At 45.7% G+C, this 16,359-nt stretch overlaps 1 protein-coding gene across 4 annotated transcripts in view; it reads right to left on the minus strand.

The window, feature by feature from the left end:
• Positions 1 to 939: 939 nt before the first annotated feature.
• Positions 940 to 16,359, minus strand: part of Sptbn1 (spectrin beta, non-erythrocytic 1) — a 165,401-nt gene continuing 149,981 nt past the window's right edge. For 3 of the 4 annotated variants that reach the window (XM_005359172.3, XM_026785213.1, XM_013350742.2), the window contains 10 exons: positions 15,522 to 15,766; positions 14,055 to 14,193; positions 13,011 to 13,095; positions 11,007 to 11,203; positions 10,139 to 10,248; positions 9,548 to 9,611; positions 5,037 to 5,275; positions 4,166 to 4,339; positions 2,886 to 2,928; positions 940 to 2,256 (listed from right to left, as the gene is read on the minus strand). In XM_005359172.3, the coding sequence (XP_005359229.1) occupies positions 2,038 to 2,256; positions 2,886 to 2,928; positions 4,166 to 4,339; positions 5,037 to 5,275; positions 9,548 to 9,611; positions 10,139 to 10,248; positions 11,007 to 11,203; positions 13,011 to 13,095; positions 14,055 to 14,193; positions 15,522 to 15,766 (1,515 nt within the window). In that variant the 3' untranslated portion in view covers positions 940 to 2,037. Of the gene's footprint in view, positions 2,257 to 2,885; positions 2,929 to 4,165; positions 4,340 to 5,036; positions 5,276 to 7,389; positions 9,612 to 10,138; positions 10,249 to 11,006; positions 11,204 to 13,010; positions 13,096 to 14,054; positions 14,194 to 15,521; positions 15,767 to 16,359 lie in introns of those variants that run through there. The other variant, XM_005359173.2, reaches the window with a different exon arrangement.

Here is a 16,359-nt window from a genome sequence, read left to right on the forward strand (position 1 = left end):
TCTTCCAAAGGTCCTGAGTTCAATTCCCAGCAATGACATTGTGGCTCACAACCTCTTCTGGCCTGCAGGCATACACGCAGACAGAATATTGTATACATAATAAATATTAAAAAGAAAAAAGAAAATTAAGCTTGAAGAACAATGGAAACAATTCACTTAAACAATCTAAAAGGCCCCTGCACTCTTATGTAGACGCTCCTGGGGGGTGTGCTGTGAGCTAAGACAGGCTCAGGGCTTTGTGGAACTCTCCCACGTTCCACCCTACCCAGATGCCCCATAGAGAAAGTCCCTGTGTTTCTGTGATATAAAATGCCTTCTCTGTAGACTCAGTTGCAGCAAGCCGCTAGCATTCCACTACCTCCATTCCCACTTGAGACAATGGGTCTCCAAAGTGTGGCAAATATTTAAAGGGACAAGTGAAGGCCAAATGGAAACTTTCAAGCCCAGTTGCTTCTTGTGGTCCCATCATATCCACCCTCCAGGATGTCTGGGGACAGGTACACAATAACCCAGAGCCCAGCAAGGAGCAGGCATCGGTCTTGCGTGCAGAACGAGTCCTTTGCCTAGTGCTTTTTGCTGATACTTGACCTTGATCAGAACAAAAGTGAAATACTCATTATCCCTTGCTCGTCTTCAGAGAAGGCTTACCTATCCCTATGTCAGGGCCTGAGGCTACAGCAAGCTATGAAACACATTATTGGCGTATGTCGTCACTCAACACCCTATTCATTCTTTATTTGCTATGGCTTTCAAAGCCAGGTGTCACACACACACACACACACACACACACACACACACACACACACACACACACCCTGAAGTGTGACAGAGGAACCCAGATTTGTGATATAATGCTTTCTGGTTGCTCTTTCTTCCCTTGCAATTTCTCTAATAGGCACGCATGCACAGGAGAGGAAAAACACCCGTTAGTCAACAGGCTAGATTTAAAAGCATTTAATGACATAGCATATATTTAACAGATAGGGCAAAAGTTGAGAGGGACAGGTCGTACGATGGAGCACCAGGCCTGAGCAACCACTCCCTATCCAGGCTCAGACTCTGGAGTTCATTCTTATCAATGCCATTTTGATTGTGCAGTAAGATGAAAACTTGTCATTACAATAGTTACAGTGACAGAGAAATGCACACTATGTATCAAATAGCAAGGTAATGAAGCAAATTATAACAGTGTGGCCACGCACAAGCAAGTAACCATTAGAGTAACATTACTTTGTCCAGTAAATGCTTCAGTTCCACTTATACGCTTACCAGTGATTTAAAGGGTTTATTATACATCTAGTTTTATTATACTTTGTACTAGAATTATCTCAAACATACAATATAATGTATTTCAGAAAAAAAAGATTGAAATTACAGATTATTTAAAACCTTATCAGTTTTCTATTCCTTCTTGTATACCGACATTCTGAACGGTCACAGCGACTGCTGCAGGAGAGCCGCGTGTCATGTGTTAGTGATGCCAGACACGAACTGTTTGGCCTGGAGGTTTCCATGGAGCTGTGCTATGGCTGCAGCGAGAGACCACGATACACAATCTGTTTAGTAAAGGTTAGACCCAGCGTGGGCACTTGGAATAGTCAAGACTCAGGGTAACCACTGAAGTGAACGGAGAATAGTGTCAGGAAATCAGTCCATCGTCTCTGGGGAGCACAGGGAATATTGTGTAAGCACCGCTGCTTTGCAAACCAACAGCATCAGAGGCGGGTTATTTCCAACACAGCCTCACAAAATTGAGGAACAGCTTAAATATTGAGATTTAATCTATATAATTTCATTAAAAAAAAATCTGGCCTTCCCTCTGCACCTCAAACTTTTGTTAACTTGGAGATAAAGTGTTTAGGTATGTTTCCCCCACCCTCAGAAATACTCTATAAATTAAAAAATTTATTTTTAAAAAAAGAAGGAAAAAAAATCAACTACATGGAGGAACATTAGGCACAGAGTAATGGGTTGGTCTGAGCTTGCATGCTGGACTCTCACTGAAAAGGTCAGAGAAGGGCAGGACGAGAGGGAAGTTCACTTCTTTTTGCCAAAAAGGCTGAACCGCTTCTCTTTGTCTTTCTCTTTGTCCTTCTCCCTCTTGCCGGGACTAGACTCGCTGGTGATGGTGACAACGCTGGTGGGTAAGGTCTGCGCCCGGCTGGATGCTGGCGTACTCTGGGTGCTGGCGGACAGGTCGTGTTTGTCGGAGGAGATGGCGGAGGAGATGGCCTGGATCCATGTGTTCATTTCCTCCTAGACGGGAAGGGACACAGGTTAGAGCTGGTTAAGATGGGTGAGCACGAGATGTTTGGGTCTCTGCGAAAAGCGCCTCTAACTAGATTCACTGTCATAAGGGCATCACTGAAGAGTGGAGACGGCTCAGGGCTATGGCACCCGTAGGCCACTCTGGGGTTTAGTCTACACACCTACAGGAACTAGAAGACTAGTCTCAGGCTGCAAGATACCATTCCCACCCTAGAAAGGACTCTCCCTATGGCCCTGAAAACAGAACAAAAGCCATTTGAGACTTAAAACGCTGCACATGTTGTCATCACTGAGGTAACCCTCTCTTCTCCGAGGTGGGGCAGTGTCCAGTAACGGAGCACGGTGCGGAGGCTTCTGACGCGGCATCAGGACACGCACCCTGTCCTCGGCCCCCTCACTGTGCCTTGCCCTTCAAGGAGCAGCAGGCAAGGCCTTTGCTCGGAGGCTCCGGAGGATCTGGTGAATGCTGCACTAGCTTTCCTTCCTTGGTGAGGGCAGTAAGGTGACATTTACTGCTTTGGGGCCCAGTGTTGTGACTATGGAGACCAGAGAGAATTCCCACAAACACTCCCATGCTCTTTGAGTATCCGGGAAAACGAAACTAAGCAGTAACTTACATCATCTTTGGCTTGGAAGAGGTACTCGTTGCCATCATTTAGTCTGTAATTTCAAGAAAATAATATTTTACAATTGTGTAGGTAATCATTTTATGTTAGAAAGTTAAAAATTTTTTTTAAAAAAATCCCTTATCTAGTGTGAGCTATAAGCAGGCCTTGGGACTGACCTCAGGAACACCAACAGAGCTACATGCATCATCGACCGTCTGCGCAGGCGCGGAGACAGCCCCTGCATTAGTCATGTATTCAGCAGACCAACCCAATATGCACAGACAATCTGGTCCTTTAATCCAACAGAAAAAAACAAAAAAGCCCCAACCACAAGAAAGCTTGCCTTGTTATAGCAAATACCACTTGGATTCTTGATTGAAAAAGGAATTCAAGAGATAACTCTTCAAAAACAGTTAAAGGGTCAGACTATCTGGAACTCTTGTGATAATATGTCTGTCTCTATGGTCCAAAGTCTCTGTTGCCATGCCAACTCCAAAAATAATCCCCCAGTGCCATCCTTGGTCCAGACCAACTAAGATACAACTTGTCGGGTCCCAGAGGAATAGAGCAATCAGTAGCAAACTAAGTAACCAGCCAGTAAGATGTTTTGCTTTTGCATGCAAATGTATTTTTCAAATCTGTGTGTGCATGTACACTAACACAGGTTAATAGACAACCTGCAGGCCAGCCCTTCTCTTCCATGTGGGTTCTGAGGAGAATCGGTGTAGTCAGGCTTGAGAAGCAAAACGGTTTGCCTATTTCCAACCACAAGAAGAATGGGGTGTGGATGTGGCATGAGGGGTGTCTTCCACAAAGAGGAGTCATTTGGGAGCAGAAGTGTGGGAAGAGCTGGGGAGGACGGCCTGCGTCACCAAATTACTTCCTGTTTGTTTCCTCAGGCTCTGGGGTGACTCACAGTGCCTCTCTCTGGAGCACACAATGGTAACTCCTGCGTCTGCACAAGCCAGAGAGACTCAAAATCTTTGAAAAGATCTTTTCTCAGGCTTCCATTGTATAGTGAGATGTTAAAAGCCCACCAGCAGTGCCAGGGAAGAATTCCAGATCATGAAAGGAAGGCTCCTTTCGTCAGAGTCCAGCTGCACAGCCGATCACAGGGAAGTGGCCCTTGGTCCCACAGACCCAGGAGTCTCAATAGGTCGTGGCAGACTGGGTGTTCACTTTCTTAGGGACTGAGAATGTCAGGAGGAAGCACACCCATACAGTGCTTTGTGGGAAAACCAAGTCCTAAGGAGATGAACACACCCAGGCAAAGCCTTGACAATGCTCACCTTAGCTTGAACACATGCTTCTTCTTCTTGTAATCAAGGGCCACTTCACAGACAGCCTCCTTCAAACTCACAGGGACCTCACTGTGGTAGGGGATGCCGGAAGCAGCACTCTTGGCGTCTTTATAGAAGCCCATTTCCTGGTTATTTATGACACAATAAACATTGTGCCAGGACCTGAATGAGTGTGGCAGAGAGAGAAAGATCAGGGCTGTGTCTCACACTTGCTGAAAGAAACCAGAATCTCACATGAAGATGACCCGCACACATGTGCTACCCCTTGCTAAAAGCCTTTCAGAAAACTGAACTGACAGGGAATCGCCCCCACCCCCATCCACGCAGCGTCTCTGGGGCAGCCCATGTGGCTCAGTAGCAGCTTCAGAGAAACGCTGCTCTCTGCACGGAGGGACACGCGAGCTGCCCAGGAACAGACAGGGCTCCTATTCTCAGACACAAGCTCCCCAAGTCTCAGGGCCGCTCTGTGCGGGTGCATGGGGCCCGTGGAGAGTGGATGCAGTCTCAGACATTGGGGTGACCAGCCAAGCACACAAGCTTCAGGGTTAGATGTGGTTTCCCCTCAACTTTGCCCTTTGCTAGAGGTCTTGAAGAGTGTGCCTTTATATCTGTCACAGCCCTGCTTCCTCATCAGCCAAATAATAAAACTAGAGACTGGAGGAAGAGACGATGTGGAGACAGGAGTGTCACTGAGTGCTAAACCCCACAGTCACTTCAGGAAGACTGGTCAACCCCACTCCAGGAAGCTCCTTCTCAGGAAAAGCCCCAGGCCCCATTCCCATCCCCGCGAGCACGACCCTGGCCGGCCACCTCTGCAAGGGGGACTTGCCTTCCCACCTCCCACCTGGGCTGCCTTTACCTGCTCGAGGCCTTCTTATTGTGGGCCTCCCACTCATGCTTTCGATGGAGGAAGCCTTCCATCTGGGCCGCTGCTGTCTCTTGGGTCCTGGCTGGCAGGGTGGCAGCACTCTGGGCCGGAAGTGCGGATTTGGCCTTGCGGTCAGAGGTGGGAGAGGGAACAGGACTGGACTCTTTGGAGCTTGTCCTCTGCTCGGCAGCACCGTTGACCATTTCACTTGTGTCCATCGTTTCTGCCATCTAGGGACATTGGAGAGGCCATTCAGCGAACCCCGAGAGCAAGGGGTGACCACATACGCTCTGACTCGCACACGTGGCTGTGTATAAAAGCCTGGCACAGAAGGAGGCAGTACAGTAAAACCATGGCACACCCCGCAAAGCCAGCTGGACGCCAAGGACATTAGAAGGTGGGAATGGATTAATGCCCGCCCGCTTGCGGGGAAGTGAGAAAAGCGAAATGCCAGGATGAGTTTTACTGCACTCTGCTCCTCTGATCGCTCCGTTTTCTCTGACATAGCTCAGATCATCTCCTCCATGGTTACTTTAACACACAAAGACGATGGTGACAGTCATACATATTAAATATGAGAGTGGACGTTATACAGCAGCCACCTTACAACCAAGGGTCTCACCAGAAGGGCTGAAGTAGCAGCAAAGGGGCATTCACAAACAGATGGAGAGACAATCCTATCAGAACTACACAGCATTTCCCAGGTGCAACAACGAAACACCTTTGGTTTCTGAAAGAGGCTCCCTGGTCCTCCTCTCCCCCTCCCTCCAGATACCACCATAAACACATGCAGAAATTAGGACAACAGTCATGCATTTCATAGCCATCTCCCCGTTAGACTGTGGGGCTTGAGAGCCGAAAGGAAACGAGGCAAGTCAACAAACGGCAACTGAACCACATCTGCCCAAGTTGAGTCGTAAGTGGGTTGTAGCTTTTGTTAAAGGAGTTGGAAAAGCCAATCACAGTCACTCAACACCACACAGCTATTTACCCCCAAACAAAGACAGAACCAGGGCCTTCCCCATCACGGGTGGTTGATCACGGTGCCTTGCTGCACTGAGACGAGAGCCCAGAGACAGCCAGGCTTCCAGCGGCTCTGACCCTTCAGTCTGCAGACGTCTTCAGGAGCGTTCCTTCCCAAGCTCACTTTAAATTGTAACCCACACGGGTTTTCGGCTTTGGAAATGTAGTAGTAGTGTCTTGATTCATTATGGTTTTCGGCCTGTGTACCATCAACTGTGTACCATGAACTGTAGCAGCCTCTGGCTGATATACCCAGGGCATGGATTAGCAAGTTACTAAAGCTGGGGGTGGCTGATGCTTTAGTAGATTACAGACAACCTGCACCCCTCATACACGGACAAACACGGAAGTATCAGTGGTATAGACATTAGCTATAATCCCCCACCACTGCTGCCCAGAGTCAGAGTGACACCCAGTTAGCAGCAACCTTGGCAGTATAAAGAGGTAAACTGGCCACCACCACTTGAACACTCAGATCTGTCAACTCTCTTGCTTAGGTCTTATCTAGATTGATGGACCCAGGGCTTCACTCTAGACAAAGCGAATTTTCTGGGGAAATGACAATGGAAACTTGCCAATAGTGCAGGGAATTATAAGCTTATGTAAACTATCATAATTAGCATCAAGGTTTAGGCTGTGACTAGAGACTATGCAATCTTAAGGTTCTTTCTGCTTAAAATTCATTATTCTCTCATCAATATGGTGAATGTATTATTGGGGCAAAAAGTCACGGAGGTGGGGGAGAGAGTGCTTGGTTTGCCTGGTTTTGCAAGCAACAGCCTGCAGAAATGGTACAAGTAATACGCTTTCCCCCTTCTCCTCTCGCCAGTAGCTGGGACTGCAGGGATATCCCAGTACACCTGGCTCCTCCTTCCACTGTTAAGGGCAGGTTGTAGGAGGGGAAATAACCAAGACAAAACCCAAGTCAAAAGACTGTTGAGTGGATCTTACAGTTGACACATCTCTTCTAGAGAGATCTCAGGAAACTCCTGTCAGGAGCAAGTGTGAGCTGGTGTGGAAGGCCTGAGCCAGGTGAGTGCAGAGAGACATGGGTTAGTACACAGACACCAGAAAAAAAAATTTACTGCTGCAGCTTTGACTTGAAAACCACTAGTGGCAGAGACTCGGGTGGGCATTCATTTATCGGGGTTGGTCACATCTCAAGGTAGGTGAAGGCAGGGGGAGTTTCTTCTGATGGAAATTCTGCAGCAAAAATTTTTTCTTTGGAGTTAGAAGGAAAGAGAAAACCCCAAACCAGTATGCAGAGATAATTAATGTTCATATGAATGAATGAAATCACTAACCAAGGAAACGATGAAAATAAAAGGAACAAAAATGAATTTTAATGGACATGTGCTGGAAGCATGCCAACAGACAACACACCACTAGAGACAAACATCAAAAGCAAATCATAGTGATCAAACAATGGTACATGTGACCCCTGGCCCCTCCCCCCAGCTGTTGCTTCTCTTTAGCCATTAGTTCAGAGTGCTTTCGTGGCCAGGCACATCTGAGACACTGAAATCAGGTGACATGGATGCAGCATGACAACTATTAGCACAGGAAACACCTGATTGGTTTTCAAAGTACATGAAGCAACACCATTTTCGAGTTCATTAACATGAGTCTCTGCACCATCACCCAAAGGAAGGAAATTGCTATTTCTTCTTCCAATCCAATCCAATCCAATTGTTAATTAAAAATATAGACAAAAATAGGCATCATGGCAATCCTGTCTTGTGTGCTTATGTGGGTTTTGTCTTTTGAATTTAAAAAAGGATTAAAATTTGGTATCAGTCTGGATGATACAAAATTTAAGTGCACACACACACACACATATATGGAAAGATCATATATGTATATACATATATGGTCAGTGACATAATATGATACGGGGCCATAAAGACATGGTCAGGGAACCCTAGTGACCAATGAAAAAGAGCCCCCCCCCAATAAATTTGGATTTGTTTTAAGGCAGAGACCCAATAATGATGCATAAGAAGCTTGGCGTCTATCTAGATACCTATCTACGGCTCTAGGTAGATAGATATGTACATAGAGATTAGGAAAAACAAACAAGATGCTATATGACGTTATCCTGACAAAAGAAAAAAAATGCATCATGAAATGAAAGACAAGTTAGACTTCGCTCATGGAAAACACATACCAAACAGGTCCTGACTCCACTAACAATCTAAATATGGCAAGGAAGCAAAGGAGTGTCTTGCAAGATTTTTCTGCAATGTGGGTTTGGTTTGGTTTAGATCAGAACCAGGAAATCACCTTCCACCAGTTTTTACGCCTAAGGAAAAGGATTGCTGTTAAAATGTTTTCAATCCCCGCTAGTGGCCTGATACATGCCATCCTGAAGACTCCTTACTAGAGAACTCCACAAAGAATCTTGAGAAAAGGAATGAATCCCAGGATTCACTGGAGACACACAAAACAGATTTTCTCTTTAGAGACAATGAAGTAACCTCTAGGGCCAGAATGCCTCTCCAAGTGCTCCCAGGCTTGGGCCATTGAGTGGACCTTCAAGTAATCAGGACGAACCAAAATGGTTTTTGCTTCATTTGCTTAAAAAAGGACAACGTATTTTTGACACCCTGAAGTCTCTGACTGGATGGAGGCCTGAAGTCTGGTAGGCAGACTTCCGAAACACGCTGAGAGCTGCTGGCACCTGCCATGACCTGAGTGCCGACAGTGGTGACATTGAGCAAGATAGAGCTGGTGGTAGCAGTCCCAGGCTGGCTCTAAGACGTGTCACACAGAGGCCTACAGTTCTAGGTTGAGGACTTGGCAGAAAAGAGAGGATTACTGGGTTTATACAAAGTAATAAATGACCTCAAAGTAATAAGTGGTCTCAGAACGTTTGGGGTCCTGCACCTAAAATTTAAACAGCTCCCCAACAAGATTATTCAGCTTCTTTCCTGTCGTTTCAGTGAATGCATTCTCCATGGAATGTTACAGAATGACTGCACACATAACCTTAGTAGTGAATGTCTCCTTCCTTACACACCAGTCTTCCTAGTTACTAAACTACCACAGGTTAACAATACTTCTAATAACATAGCACCTATAGCAGAGAACTGGGCCCTGTTAGTACAACTTGGATGTTTCGTACCTGTTAGACTCTAGTTTCTTCATTATGCTGTCATTTAATTTAAATTTCTCATGTAATAAAGTAAAAAGCTCACAATAAATAAACAAAAAAAGTATGCTGCTTCAAAGCAATGAGCATCCAAATAAACATAAATTAAATGCAAACAAATATGAAATCAAGGAAGTTATGAATTAACTAAAAATTTTTAACACTTTGAGTGACATGGAAGCCAAAAGGTCAAAACCAACGGGATGTGGAAAGAGTGGTTCTTGACAAACGATAGTGAACTTCACAGTCCAGACCACGAATGGTCACTGGCTGTCCGTCTGCTATTAAAGTTTTTGTAGTTTTGGTACGTTTGAGAGCGGTAACTAACCCGTGGAGATCCCTGTTCAGCTGGCAAACCATTCTGGGAAACTTGGTCTCCTTTTGAAGCATCCCTGTTAGGGTGATTGGGAGAAAGGGGAAAGGAGAGAGAGGGAACAGAAAGGAGGGGAGAGAGAAAGAAAAAAACAAAACAAGTATAAGCACCCTTCTTTCACATAATACCACACTGTTAAACTTGGCACTTTTAGACAGTACAATAAAGTTCAGCCCCCAGGAACACTGTCCCACCCCACCACGTAACTCTAGTGCCGGGGCTTCCGTGGAGCGTATACGCCATCAATAGCCTTTTGCAAATAGAAAATCAGTTCTCCCTACCACTGGTGCCTCTCCCCACGAGCCACATGTAAAGTACAGATGAGCGTACTGGCGCCTTCCTCTACACTTCATCTGCTGTGAGACTGTTCCCAACTTAAAGTGCTCATCTGTTACTTAGGATGGATTCTAAACAGCATAAATGTAGCCATGAACAGGGAGGATATCTGGCCTGGCTCCACACAGCAAGACAGAACAGGTGCCCTATAACCTCACTTATCACTGATGTCAACGGTCTAACCCCTCCCCCACCCCACCAGTGCCTCACCATTGCTGGGACTCAGCCTCCTCTGAAACCTTCGTGCTTGGCTCCGGAGAAGGTGGCCGCCTCTTTCTTTCTTCTTCCTCTTGCTGTCTGCGCACTTCCAGTAACTCCAACTAAGGGAGAACAGGGAGTTGTTTACCATGGCTAAGATCCTTACTGCTCTTGAAGAAAGATCCTAGAAACCTGGGACCCTTTTTCTAGTGGTTCATGTTGGATAGCCTCAAGGGTCAGCACTCCAAAGACAATGGCAGTGTGTCCAGGTGTGTTATAGGTACAGTCTAAACCTGTAAGGGATGAAGGGCTGTCTATCCTTGCTGGAAAATTCCTTTGGGTGGTTGTATGCCCTCTGGAAGTAGGGATTTTAGTTCAAAACTGAGCCCCGCATCTCTTAACTGGTTTGGGAAGGAAAAGCTGCCATGGGTTTTACCTGAGACTTTCTATGAAGTCTCAATTAAAACCCAGCACAGACCCACAGAAACTTTCAAGGAAGCCATTTGTATTGTAGTAGAGAAACAGAGAAAAAAAAAAGTCACAAAACAGTCTACCTGAAATGAGTTCATTTCATGAGCAATAAATATACTCTAATCATGAGCAATAAATATACTCTAAAAGAACTCTGTTTTGATACATATTGGCTCTGCAGAAGAACGGAAGTCGGAGGCCATTCTCTATGAGTATGAAAATTTTGAAGGAAGAAAGAACAGTACTCAGGCTCTACAGCTAAGTAAAGCTTTGGCTGGCAGAGAAGATCATCTGGAAGGGAGATGATTTAACAGTGCTCCAAGACCAAGACACGGCCTGATGCACATTCAAATCCCAGAATCCACACCAACAGGCAAGACACGGTGCCCAATATCCCGAGGCTACTCACTGTTGTCAGCCTTTCCAGGGCAGAGAATCTCTCGTCCCAGGTTGCTGCAGACTTTTCAAATGCCTCGTGGCGCTTGATCAGTTTCTCCACTTCATCCACACTCTGGCCAATTTCGCGGCTGGATAGGTATGGTTCCTGTCCGAGCAGCCAAGCCTCAGCCACACTGGCATCTCTTGAGAACTGATGAACCTCCAAAACTGCACAGGGAGCCAAGAGTGAGTGTGGATCACAGGGTCACATGACAGCAGTACCCTAAGTACAGCTAGCTCATCATCTATGCAACCAAAATGCCATCAAACGTAAATTCAGTGAGCCACCCAGGCATCCTGTATGCTGCCGTAAGACACATTACAAAGATGGGGGTAATTTTAATTGAGTTTTGATTTAAACACACACACACACACACACACACACACAATACTATTTTAACATGTAATCACCACAAAATATTGTTGTCTTTTAACTTTTATCTGTTTGCCAAGCATACATACAAGCTAAACTGTACGACTATTTCCATTTCCCAAGCACCTTGTGCAGACAGTGGCTCTCAAGTGGACTGTCCAGGCCTAGAATGTATTCTGGTCACAGGGCCCTAATTCTAAGAGATAAAACTGCAGAGCTCTACAGAGCACACAGCCTACATGTGTAGGGCTATCGGGTGCAGCAGGTGCCCACAGAGCAGCGTATATTGGCAATTGTATTAGTACAGTTTTCTCTTGGGAGATTGAGAGGGTGGATCGCTAAAGAAGGGAAGAGGCAGGGTTCTTTTCAAATGCTGTTCCTCTACGTGAAGAAAAAGCTCTCCTCCCACTGCAGTTACGAGGAAGGAGGTGGATTAGAACCAGCTTAACAGAAGGGCCAACACCGGTCTCTACGCATCTCACTCAGCCAGTCAGGTAAGGACTGTGGACAGCTGTCAGGGTACAGAGCAAGCTGGCCTCATTTGGACATTGTGATGGATGCCCCCCAACATGTCAACTGAGAAGGAACTAGGAAACTGTCAATTCTTCAAAGTGGGTTCCATGCAAATCATTACTGTAAACCCAGACGACAGCTTGGTATCCAATTCACAGCAGTTTATGATACAGGTTTTGCTACACAAAATGAAGCTTCCCCAGACTTCTTACAACCAGCAAATAAAATCCTCCATAACAGAATGGACCCAAATATGATGCTCCTTTTAATGTTCAATCAACCATGAGGTGCTATTCTTAAATTTTAAATCCAGTGAGGGCTCATAGTTCCAGGCAAACTGTGGTTACTACACATGCACACTCATAGAGATAGACAGAAAGATAGATAGAATGTTTATTTTTAATATTTATTTTATTTTTTTGTTTTTTGAGAGAGTCTCTCTACATAGCCCTGTCTGTTCTTAGAACTTGCTAGGTAGAGTAGGTTGGTCTTGAACATACAGAGAACCATATGCTTCTTTCTACCTTCCCAGTGCTGGGATTAAAGGCATATACGCCATATATTAAATTTATATACACCATAAATTAAAGATTTACTTATTTATTATATATACAGTGTTCTGCCAGAAGAGGGCACCAGATTGTAGTATAGATGGTTGTAAGCTACCGTGTGGTTGCTGGGAATTGAACTCAGGACCTTTGGAATAGCAGCTCTTTACCTCTGAGCCATCTCTCCAGCCCCACCCTGTATATCTGTATTATTTGTGTATGTTCATTTGAGCACAGGTGCCCACAGAAGCCAAAGATGTTAGATGCTCTGGGTCTGGAGCTATCCTGGATATGAGTCTCTGAAAGGGGTGCCGGGAACCGAATCAGGTTCTCTGGGAGGGTAGGAAGTGTTCTCAACCACTGAACCATCTCTTCATTCACCCTCACTAGCCAGCGAGCAATAACAGATGGAGAGAGAAACATTTAAAACCTTGAAGTCATTAATGTAATAATAGTACATCAAGGAAAAACCAAAAAATTGCATGCTTTCCATAGATACCCAAGAAGAGCAGAAAGATAAGTGAAGAGTGTATGTCCTTACTCAGTCTTAGCCACTCCCATCGGTCTTCCCACTTGTCAATCATTTCTTTTCTTTTTTCCGTCAACTGCAGTAACTTTTCCTTGATCTGCAGAAAGAACAAGGGCCTTAGTAAAACACTGCAATCTTCGGTCTTTCCCCTCGATGGTCACTTTGTACAAGAACATTTATTTTCCCCCAAGCTAAGAAGCATCAGCTTGAGTATATCTTTTATGTCTTGGCTGCAGCGAGAACACTGCTGCCTTTCCAGAGGGTGGGAGCTCTGTCTGAAGCCGACTGTGGTGAGGGAGCACACTATGCTTGGCCTCACTGGACTGCGGGGCTCCTGGAAACTCCCATTCTGAAGAGAAGGACAATAATACTGGCAAAGCCTTGGCTTCTGAGAGACTCCGTTCCTGTGAAGGATGCTACGTAATGGATGCCACCATCCTAACCAGAACCTGCGACCATCCGTCAAGGAGGCCAAATACAACACAGGTGGAGCCACAACACTGCCCGCTGACGAGCTCACTGGCTGTTGTTACACCTGACAACAGTGTCCGCTGACAACAGTGCTCGCTGACAAGCTCACTGGCTGTTGTTATACCTGGGATCCTCAAAAATGATCTCTGGCTAAACAATTACCGACTTGGGGCCTACAGTTTCATGTAACAGTCACTCTAGGCAGACAGAGTAAGTTTCAAAATTATGCAGAGGAGTGCATTTATTGCACGTGTGCAGTAGACCCTGTTAAAGTAGGTCCTGCAGCAACATAACTACAAAGAATAAAAATATTATAAGAAACTCTAACTACAACGAGCACATGGACTTGACTCTTGCCATTCCTTAATACTGTACAATGATTTACCCTGGGTTAGATTTTAGATGGAATCCAGAGATGTTTTGAAGTTATGAATAAATCTTATTTCACATAAGGTATCTAACCACCCATGGGTTCTACTTTCCTAGAGGTCCTGGAACCAATCCCTGGAGATTCTGAGAGACAATGACAGACATGATGCAAATTAAAATCATTTTCTACCCTAACACCGGCCGAGTTCATCCTACCTCCTCAGAAGCATAGTGTTTCCTTGCCAGCAGGGATTTCCCAAGTTCAATGCAAGTTGTGAAACTGTCATTGCGAGCATCAATTTCAGCTTTGATACCTTGATGATTATTCATTAACAGTTCAACAGAGGACACATCCCTGGAAGAAAGAAACATCTTCTTCAAGACACCAAGCTTTAAGACACAATCAGAAGGAAACCGACGGCCTGTCCTTTTAGGGCTGATTCACAGCCCTCGCTCAGGCCTAGTCACTGGGACAAAGTTCAGTGATGCTTAACTCAGAACCAGCTAGCTCAAAGGCAGGCATCTTTAGGTGCATACAAGAAAGCCACCGCCTTTCCGTTCATATCTTTACCTTCAAACAAAGTGCAGGTAGACACTCCTTCAAGAACACACAAAGGCAGTTAGCTGTAACAAAGAACAGCTGATAGCTGATGTCTTCGAGAATAAGAACTACAAAGCCAGATGTGGAAGGAAGTACACACCTATAATCCCAGCACTTGGGAGGCTGAAAACAGGAGAATTTTAGGTTTGAGGCCATAGAGTGAGACCCTATCTCAACAAAGCAAAGCAAAACAGAAGAGAAGAAAAGCAGCAGGCTTGGTGATGTGTACCTGTAATTCCAGAGGTACAGACAGGAGTTCAAAGCCAGCTGAGTTAGTACAGTTAGCACGTAGCTGAGGTACAGTCTCAAAAATAATAATAATAAAACAAATTTTAAAAATTTAAGCCTAGCACACCAGCTACTTGGGAGGCTGGTGCAGAAGGAATGCAGTCCAAGACCTAACCGTTCAGTGAGAGTTTGTTTCAGAAAGGTTGGGGGGCGGGGGTATAGACACGGTATAGACACAGGAAGACAGCAGCTGGGATGCAGTTCAGCAGTAGAGTGCTTTCTCAGCATGCATAGGCCCCAGTTCAATGGCCAGCAGTGCGCATGTGTAGATGAGCTGCGGGTAAGGAGCTTAGAAATCAAAGACCTTCTCATGGGTCAAAAATCAATAGAGCCTGGCCAAGGACACAGCTGCTTCTTAAGACATAAATAAGCTTCACTGGTCACGCACTTTATTCCTCTGTCAGCAGGAGCTGGCAAGGGTGGACTGTTGGTTATGTAGGTCCTTACTCTGTCCATCTATAAACTCCATTGCTTTGAATGAAAGCAATCTAAAGGGAAGACACAAATCATTTCACCACACTTTTGAAACATAAGTCAGGGGTCAACGACACCTTTGTAATACATATGGAAACGAACAGTGACTTTTTAATATAACAAAGACACAAAAAAACAACTTAAAAAAGCCTGAGTGGGAAGGCCTGGGTAGGTGTGCAACATGAGGGTGTGAGGGTGAGAACCTAGGAGAGGTGAATTTCACCCACGGCTCCTTGTTCCCTAGCAACGGTGTACGGTGGACAACTGGAGAAAGGAGGTTCCTTTCTGGACACCCTCACCTCAAAGGCTAGGAGCCTTACCGTGGTTTCTCCTGGGCCTCGATCTGCCGGATGACATCTTCCATCCAGAGCATGAGGTCCCGGACCATGCTGAAGAAGCGGAACTTGTCTCCCGTGTCCACCAGCCGCACCCTGCGGCCCTCACAAGCATCCAGCAGGGACTTCCAGGCTTCCAGGACCTCATTCTCACGTTTCTGGATGTCGTCAGCCTTGTCCCCTGCGTAGGCTGCCTGGAGGCGGGCTGCGTCCTCCTGCAGCTGCTTCACCTGGGAAGTTCCAGGGGAGAAAAACCAGGTTTCACGACTGTGGCCTATCACCCACTCCTGTTCCTTACCTACTGCTCCACATACACAGGAATGGGGAGAGCATTAGTTTGGGGCCTGTGCCCCTTTCAAAGCTCTTGTTTCTCTGAGTACAGCCAAGCCATGAAACCTCAAACCTACAGAGCTATGCTATTAAGTACTGTTCAAATAATAAACCAAACGAAATGCTACAGGAACACAGAGAGCTGAGGTACCCTGGAACATAGACACTGTTGGTGGGGACACATGTAGATATATTCCAAGACAGAAATACCTTGACTGGCTGGGTGTGGTGGCACATATCTATAATCCCCAAACTTGAGGCAGAGGCAGGAGGATCAAGAACTCAAGGTTATCCTCAGCTATATAGTGAATTCCAAGCCAGCCTGGGCTACATAAGACCCTAATTTAAAAAAAAGGGGGGGGGAGCTGACAGATGGTTCAGCATTTGCCATAAAAGCCTGATGACTTTGAGCTTTAACACCCAACTACACCCAACAGGAGGACTAACTCTGCAGCGCTGTCACCTGACCTACACATACACAACTACACCCAAC

Source organism: Microtus ochrogaster, linkage group LG1 (assembly GCF_000317375.1).
Source record: "Microtus ochrogaster isolate Prairie Vole_2 linkage group LG1, MicOch1.0, whole genome shotgun sequence".
Classification (NCBI taxonomy): Eukaryota; Metazoa; Chordata; class Mammalia; order Rodentia; family Cricetidae; genus Microtus; species Microtus ochrogaster.